This window comes from Medicago sativa, chromosome 3 (genome assembly GCF_051527215.1).
Source record: "Medicago sativa cultivar Bolivia chromosome 3, Bolivia_mono, whole genome shotgun sequence".
NCBI classification, from domain to species: domain Eukaryota; kingdom Viridiplantae; phylum Streptophyta; class Magnoliopsida; order Fabales; family Fabaceae; genus Medicago; species Medicago sativa.
The window spans coordinates 92,449,997-92,458,720 of record NC_140751.1 but is presented as its reverse complement, the minus strand read 5'-3'; the positions used below and the strand labels follow the sequence as shown (position 1 = coordinate 92,458,720).

The following is an 8,724-nucleotide window of genomic DNA, read 5'->3' as shown; positions in this document are numbered from 1 at the left end:
TTTGCCTTTAAATTGTTGTTTTGAAATGTGTTTTGAATTGAAGTTGTTGCTTCAAATGTTCTGTAATTTGATATGAAATAATGAAAATGAAAGATGTTTTGGACTGTCAAAGAATACCAAATTATGCACTAATAATTCAGATGAAATTGGTAAGCCTTAGACATCAAATTGCAGGAACAGATGTAAATCAGTAGCAGGAACAGATGTAAATCAGATTGCAATATTTCATAAACCACTTTGTCATTACTAAACCATATCAGTGACATGAGTACATCAAAATATATGCACTTAGGCATCAAAATAAGCTACCATTACATCAAAATAAGCTACCATTACTAAGCTTAAACCATATCAGTCTTAAACCATATCAGTGACATGAGTACGTCAAAATATATGCACTTAGGCATCAAAATAAGCTACCATTACTAAGCTTAAACCATATCAGTGAGTACATCAAAATATATGCACTTAGGCATCAAAATAAGCTACCATTACTAAACTTAAGCATAACATAACAAGTAGCTATGGCTGGCTTGAAGTTGAACCCTTGCCTCTAGCAGTTCCCTTCTTCTTTTTTGGCTGCCCTACCTGTGTTGCTGAAACATGTTGCTTGCCCTTCCTTCTCCTGATATTTGAAGATGGTACAGTTGCAGGTGCAGGTGCAGGTGCAGCTGCAGGTTGTGGAGGCTGCACTGATCTTCTTTGGCTTGAAGATGGTGCAGTGGCAGGTTGTGGAGGATGCACTGATCTTGTCTGGCTTGAAGATGGTGCAGTTGCAGGTGTTGGATTCTGCCCTGTTGTGCCTTCAGATGCTGGTGGAGGTGCTGGCAGCTTGCAGGTGGACTTGTTATGTCCACTCTGTTTACATCTACTGCACTTTATACCCCACTTAGCCCTCTTCATCTGATTAGCATCAAGCATTTCATTAGCATCCCTGGTTCTTTTCTTCTTTGGCCTGCCTGCTTGCCTTTTGATTGGTGGTGGCTGAAGATCAGCATATGGTGTTTTTTCCCATAAACACTGCCCATTAGCTGGATAGATCACACTGCTGTAGCATGCTGCATACCTTTCTTTCTTGAAACAGTCTGGAACAAAATCATTGATGTTAATGTCCTGGCTCTTCATGCAGGAAATGGCATGACAACATGGTAAACCTGTCAACAACCATTTCCTACAATCACATTCCCTCCTAAGTAGATTGACAGAGTACTTCTCAGTTAATGAAGCAATGCGTCTGACTTCATAATCATATTCACTTGAACGCCTAAACAATTTAACAAATTGACAAGCATAAACAGGGTACAAATTAGACAACAAGCAACAAGCAATTTCAGGGTACAAATTAATCATAATGGCAGAAAGATATAAATGACAGTAGCTATATGAGATCACATACCTAACCATCCAGTTATTGGTGTATGAAGATTCTCTTGCAATCCTTTTTTTGATGTTAGGCAAGACTTCATCCTCATATCTAGCAATTTTCTGCCTATTTGCTTCCCATCTCTCCATCAGGTACACTCTAATTTCTTCAAACATAGTGACCACTGGTTTTCCTCTAGCAATGATAATGGTGGAATTGAAGGCCTCTGACATGTTGTTCACCAGAGCATCACATAGCGGTCCACTTGTAAATCTTGACTTGCTCCAATGCCTAGCTGGAATTTTCTTCAGATACTCATATGCTCCTTCACTTATGGCTTTAATCTCATCCATAACATCATTAAATGCATTATCATATGTTGCCTTTGCTGCCTTCCACATTAGCTCTTTTAATTTCTTACCAGGATATTTCTTCCTGAAGTTGTTGTAAAGATGCCTCACACAAAATCTTTGATCCACTCCAGGAAGTAACTCATCCATAGCAGGCAGAAGACCCTACACAATATTAGGGATGGTTAAATTAATAAGACAATAAGGTTAAAACAGAAAATAAATAAATTAAAATTATTTACCTTTTGTTGGTCACTAATAAAAGTGTAAGTCAAGCACAATCCTGGTCCACCCAAGTCAGCAATGAGCTGCTCCAAAAACCATTTCCAAGATTCTTTTGTCTCCCCTTCAACCAATGCATAAGCTATTGGAAGCATTTGATCATTTGGGTCCCTTCCAATAGCAGACAGAAGTTGGCCACCATAGTACCCCTTTAAAAAACATCCATCTAGTCCTATTATTGGCCTACACTTGAAAAAACTTTCCTTGCAGGCTTTGAAACAAACATACATCCTTTGGAAATGGGGAGAGAAAACAGCATTAGGATTCTCAAGGTCTTCTTCACCTCCATGGTAAGGTTGAGTGGTAATAGAAACACTAGATTCTCTGTTAGACCTCAACAACTCATGTGCATAGTCATGAAGCCTAGTGTACTGCTCCCTGAAAGAACCATCCACCAGATCAAATGCTTTGCTTCTAGATCTGTATGCCTTACTGAAGTTCACCCCAATACCCCATTTTTCATTAGCTCTATCCACAATTTTAGCCAACTTTAGATCTGGATTCTCCTTCACCCTATTATGTAGCTTGTTACCCAACCATTCTGAATTCATCAACCTTATTTTAAAATCCCTACTGCAGGTGTGCTTCCCCCCCTTTATCTTCCTCAATTGCCATGTTTCTTCATTTGGTATCTTTGCTAAATATAGCTCCCTTGCACAACCAGGTTTACATGTAACCCTCACTCTCCTTTTATCACTCTTCCTGAACTTCATGGCCCTACCAGAATGGACTGCATAAGTTCTCACAGCATCTTGAAACTGCTTCTTAGACACAAAATATGTCCCTGCCTCCCATTCATAGTCTCTCATGTTCTCAGGTTGCTTGAAGGTTGGAAACTTATGCTTCCTGCCTATATTTTCTTCCTCATCTTCAGTTTCAGCACCACTATCCAACTCATCACTATTGTACTCCTCATCATCACTTAAACCTCTATCCCTCACTATTGATTGACCAGGAACTGCCTCACCATTTTCATTTCTGCTAACTTGATGAGCTAAGACCTCATCCTCAAACACAGGCTCATTGCTTTTTTGTTTTTGTTTCTTTGGTCTTCCCCTTTTCTTCTTGGCCTTACTACCACTAGATTCACCAACAGTTGCAGAGGATGGACCAGTTTCTCCCTCAGTTGATTCACAAACAGTAACAGTTGATGGACCTGCTAAAACCTCATCTTCTTTCTCACCTAAAACCCCACCTGCTTTATCTGCTTCCTCAACTTCTGCCTCACCAAAGTTATCTTCATCCCCAACCTCTTCCTCTGAGTCTGCAAAGGACAGTTGCAGAGCACTATCTTCCTTTTCCACACCTACCCAGAAACCCTCATCATCATAATCTTCTAAGTTAAGATCAAGCCCATCCCTCAACTCTTCATCTAGACCAGCTGCAGTTCCCTCCTCACCAATTTTCTCAACCACAGAAGGGCCATCAACACTTATGTCATTATTTAATCCCTCACCAAACTCAGTGGACCTATCCTTTTCTGTTTCATTCACACCAGTAGGACCCACATCAGTTATAATATTCCCCTCAGTTACTCCACCATGTGCCCCATTGTTGGCCCCACCATCCATATCACCTTCAATTACCACATTACCCTCATTCAACTCATTTTCATGCATATTATCAGCATTTCCCTCATTTCCCACCATGTCAACAGCATTTCCTTCATCCACAACATTTCCTTCGTTTTCTTCCACCACTACAGGGTACTCAATCATAAGAACACCCCCATTTTCCACATCATCTACAATTTCCTCCAAAACAACTCCAACATTGGTTACAGGAAAGTCATTGGCTTCATCTAAAGGGTTCAGGTTTCCAAAATTTCGTGGGTCTACAGAGTGTATAACATAAACATGAACCATCTTATTCATTTCTGCTATATGTTGCATCCTTCTACAACCTTGGTCATCCCTCAACCTAATCAAGTTTTCCTTTAGATAAGGGTCATAGTACCAAAGGCTCGAAATCATGGGTTCCCCTAGTGTCTTAATAGTTGCTAGCAAAGAAAAGTAACTCCAGTAATCTGGCTCAGCTTCTAACACAGTTTCTTTTCCAATATACTTCGTATGGTGAAATTGAACAAACACCCCCCCATGATGAACCACAAGCATAAACCTACCTTCTAACTGTTACAAAATCAAAACAAACAACTCAACCCAGGAACAACAACATTATAACGACTTGCAGTTCATTTAATTTCGAAACCCTAAAAGGATAATCAGTTGATTAAAAAATTATTATTTTTCGAAAACCCTAACCCTAAACCAGATCCCAAACCCAGAAACCAGCATGAAAAACCAGAAACCATAACCCTAAACCGGAAATATGAACAAACCCTAAACCCTAAAGCAAAACGAAACAGAATACATACCTGGACAATCGGATCCACAATATCGGGATCTTCTGCAGCCATTTTCGTCTTCAGCTATCGAAAACGAACTTCTTCTTCCTCTTTGATTCTTCAGCCAAGCGTTTCTTCTTCTTCTTCGCGCTCTCTCTCTCTAAAACTTTTCAACTTTCTAAAACCAGCATTCGTTTCTCTCTCTATGTCCAAAAACGCCTTATATATGTGCCACGTTGTACCCACATAGGATCGTCCACGTGTGCAAAACTAACGGGAAAGAGTAGCATTTGACGGATGGGACCATATTGACAGACGGAGCAAAAGCAAAGGGACCAAATCGTTCATTTTAGAACTTATGGGACCAAAATGAAAACAACAATTAAGTTAGGGGACCAATTATTGAATTAAGCCTAAAACATATTATAGATCTTTGCAAGATTCTTCTTTGTTCCTTCATTCTTCCTCTTCACATGCAAAGGCTTTGTTGGTCCTTATCTTCCACGTCTTTCATAATGTGACACTGCTCCTTTAATTTCTTCTCATGGTGAGTATTAGACATTTCTTTCTCACACTCATCATGCTATTTTCAAGTTGTCCAATTTAATATTTTTTTAGTGAAGCATCAATGGCAAAATTACAAGATTACAAGAAAAAAAATGGTTGCAAGACTCATTTTCTCTAAAAACATAAAACAGGTGACAAATTATGAACTTCTGGAATGGCACATTTTTTGTGAGATCATCACAAATTGGAAATCTTAAAAGAAATATTAACCTCCATGCATGCAAATAGTTGAACTTTTGAGATGGTTAAGAAAAGAGTTTCTCATTACGGTAAATCAATTTAGTTTCCGTTTGAAAATGTCAAATCGGTAGGTTATAACAGATAATTTATACTTGTGTTTAAGTTCGTATGGTTATTTGATAATAATAATTTAGTTCTTTTGTCGGAAAAGTTTATCACCATAATAATAATAGCAATAATACAAAGATTGATTACTTGGCATCACCAGTGCAATCACGTTGTCTGAAAGACAAAAACAACACGCTGGATTCCAATTCCATTCACGGGTATGCCTTATTCCCGTTCATAAATAAACAAAAGGAAAATTCCATTCACTGGGACAATCGTAATTCATCATACATAAGGCAATTTCTTAGGGGGCAAAAAAATACAGCAAAAGTTATTTCAGCAATCCAATTGGATAATCAAAATGATCGTTACCCCTTTGTGCTAACGATCACAATCACACTAATAAAGACGACATTTTACATGCATTATTAATTGAATTTCTTCTTTAGCCACATGGTACCCTTTTCACCTAGGCCACTACAACAAAAACATCCAAACTAAAACAAAAGCATAACTTAGCTAAATAACAAATTAAAATGTAGCTAGCTACCTTCTAGCTAGCTAGTTACAAAGCTCACGGGCAATACCAACCTTATTATTCACGGTATCAAACAAAACCCTCAAATTCTGTTGTTGATAATTAGCAATCACGTTCAACACAGTGTAGTTCACATTGCTTGGTGCAGACGCCATTGCAAGACAAGCCAACGATCCTGAACTGCTATGGATCAAACTATTCTCCAGTGGTAATTTTAGATCCAAATCTGTGAAATGCAATGTAATAGTTGGTGCCAATGTTTCATAGTTCTTCACAAAACATGTGTCGAAAGCTCCTAAGCTCGAAAAAGGTCCGGTTACTTGTTTTCTAAACTCATCCCTAATTGCGTTGTAAACGGGTTCCACAAAACGGGTAATAACTGTACCCGAATCAATGATGGTTCCGGATCCGGTATTCACGTCGAACGCTAAAAGTTCTTTGGGGAAAGGTACATTTACTTTTCCCACGGTAATTCCGGTTAAATTGACAAAATAAAGAGATGGACGACGAGGATTGCGAAGAAGTGGTGTGGTTCGAATGCTTTTGGGTTGACCCACGGGTCCCAATTTAAGTGACCCGGAAAAATAGTAAGATTTGAAACTTGGAAGGCAGTAGGAGAATACACCCGAGTAAAGTGACCCGGTTTGGGATAATAAAGATAACGGGCCACGGCCCAAGCCCAAAAGTCCTTGGGCTGGAATTGAAGAACCAGAGATAGCATTGATGGATCCAAAAGAGTAGCTAGGGATAACATCCGTAGCTAATCTAAGTGAATCTTGAACAAGTGTGGCAGAATAAGTTGAACCTGCATAAGATTTGTTGAAGGAACATGCGCCAGAGCCCGCGGCTGGACATGAGAGTCCACGGACCTGACTACATTGTGGAACGGAACATTCCAATGGCACATAACTGGTGGAGGCATTGGGTAAGAAAGTTGTTGCAGAGCAACCAGTGCAGCCAGAGCTAGGGACAAAAGCCTCGTCGGTACTTGTGTCAAGGACCATGAAGAGGAGTTGACCGGGTGTTCCGATTTTGACACGGACTATGTAGTTGCCAATGTTGAAGGCCTGGCCCGAAGCAATTGGGGCCGAAGAGACGGTCTTTTGGGCTACTAAAGAGGATAGATAGCTCATTCTGGCTGGGTCTTTGGAGGCCATGTTTAGGACTCTATTGTCCCATGAGTCTGTTTTTTGTGGGTTGAATGGTGAGCATTTTCCGTACATGGGAATTACGTTGAGATCGGAGTCATCTGGTTGAGATGCACATGGATCAGTGGCATTGCTCATGCTCATGAAAATTGCAGAGCAAAGTATTAAGGCCGTAGCCAATTTAATATTCATGGTTGATCTAATTTCGGGTGATTTTTTTTGGATAAGGGATAGATAGAATGAAGCTTAAAGTATAGATAGCTTGCATGCATGTGAGGGATTAAGACCCTTATATGTAGTGCGAGACCAAGAGGGTTAGGTGGTAGTTAAATTACAAAAACATCCCCATATAAATCACAACTTGGAACTGTTTACAACATTAAATTACAACTTGGAACTGTTGTTAAATTACAACTTGTAACTGTTTACACCATTAAATTTATATTGAATTGATATAAATATGAATTGTGTGTATCCTTATTTATTAATTTTGTTACGTCTGCAGCAACTTAACCTATTTTTTTTCCGCTCATTTGCTTTATTAGATTTGCAATTATTTAACCTAACAAATTCCATCTAAAAAAATGCATTGCACACCAATTTCATTCCTATCCTCTTGCCATTTTTTTTGAAGAAAATATTTTCTACCATATCAATGATCACGTATGATCCTTCTATTTTATACTTTTTTTTTCAAGAATTTTACACTTTTTTGTTTTGGATTTTTTTTTAATTTCATGCTTTTTTTTTACATCCTTATTTATTAATTTTGTTACGTCTGCAGCAACTTAACCTAATTTTTTTCTCGCTCATTTACTTTATTAGGTTTGCAATTATTTAACCTACAAATTCCATCTAAAAAAAATCCTTATTTATCCTTATTTATTAATTTTGTTAAGTCTGCAGCAACTTAACCTAATTTTTTCCCACTCATTTGTAAATTAGGTTTGCAATTATTTAACCTAACAAATTCCATCTAAAAAAATGCATCGCACCAATTTCATTCCTATCCTCTTGCCTTTTTTTTGAAGCAAATATTTTCTACACTTTTAGGTTTGCAATTATTTAACCTAACAAATCCTTATTTATTAATTTTGTTAAGTCTGCAGCAACTTAACCTGTATTTTCTCACGGACAGTTGTTGTATGTTGCTGTTTCAAGAGTTACATCCAGAGAAGGACTAAAGATATTGATCACTGATGAAGATGGTGAAGATACCAATGTGACGTCTAATGTCGTATATGAGGAAGTATTTCGCAATGTGTGATGAAACTACATGCCAATGTACTAAAAATTTCATATTTCTTTTTCCGAATTATTGATAGGATTACCGAATTTTCTTTTATAATATTTTCAGATTTCTTACATTTTATGAAGTGTTTTATTTTGTCTACTATAGATTATCACGTGTTATTTTTTTCACCGTTACCAATTATATATTGCATTTTATTATTCGTATGTCAATTTCTTTACAGTAAACCCGAGCGGAGCACGGGTCAAAAATCTAGTTGTGATTAATAGTATCTACTCCCTCGGTAGTTTTTTAAGAACCAATAAAGGCATAGTTTTTTTTTTTTTTATCAATGTGCTAGATATTCGAAGTTGCAGTAATCCTGGAAAGCAAAATTATGTTTTATGATGTTTTAACAATAGTAGATTGGTCCCTTTTCATTTAAGGCTCTTTTCTATAGTAAAAATAAAACTAGAATAGTATATGACGAGTAAAAAGAACAAACAAGTAATTAGTGTTGCTTCACCAACTTTTTTTTAAAGAAAAAAAAATAGGAGCATTATATTTTTCAAAAAAGAATGTAGTCCTTAAAACTAAAATAAATTAGGCGTAG

The 8,724-nt window shown here is 37.6% G+C and overlaps 2 protein-coding genes across 2 annotated transcripts; both read right to left on the bottom strand.

Moving 5' to 3' along the window:
• Window positions 1-223: 223 nt before the first annotated feature.
• LOC146941995 (uncharacterized) lies at window positions 224-4,718 on the bottom strand. The gene is made up of 3 exons (XM_085755949.1): window positions 1,956-4,718; window positions 1,397-1,878; window positions 224-1,264 (listed from the first exon to the last, which is right to left on the bottom strand). Exons 1-3 carry the CDS (start codon window positions 4,107-4,109, stop codon window positions 523-525), a joined length of 3,378 nt encoding a protein of 1,125 aa, XP_085612075.1. The 5' UTR covers window positions 4,110-4,718; the 3' UTR covers window positions 224-522.
• Window positions 4,719-5,436: 718 nt separating this feature from the next.
• On the bottom strand, window positions 5,437-7,144 carry LOC146941994 (Eukaryotic aspartyl protease family protein). The gene has a single exon (XM_085755950.1). The coding sequence runs from the start codon at window positions 7,070-7,072 to the stop codon at window positions 5,756-5,758; it is 1,317 nt and encodes a 438-aa protein (XP_085612076.1). The 5' UTR covers window positions 7,073-7,144; the 3' UTR covers window positions 5,437-5,755.
• Between the last annotated feature and the right edge of the window lie 1,580 nt (window positions 7,145-8,724).

Excerpts from the sequence above, each read along its gene's own strand:
- LOC146941994 (XM_085755950.1), bottom strand. The coding sequence starts at position 7,072 with ATGAATATTAAATTGGCTACGGCCTTAATACTTTGCTCTGCAATTTTC.
- LOC146941995 (XM_085755949.1), bottom strand. The coding sequence starts at position 4,109 with ATGCTTGTGGTTCATCATGGGGGGGTGTTTGTTCAATTTCACCATACG. Across the intron at positions 1,879-1,955 it reads TTATTAGTGACCAACAAAAG|GGTCTTCTGCCTGCTATGGA; the intron begins GTAAATAATTTT and ends AATATTGTGTAG. Across the intron at positions 1,265-1,396 it reads ACCAATAACTGGATGGTTAG|GCGTTCAAGTGAATATGATT; the intron begins GTATGTGATCTC and ends TAAATTGTTTAG.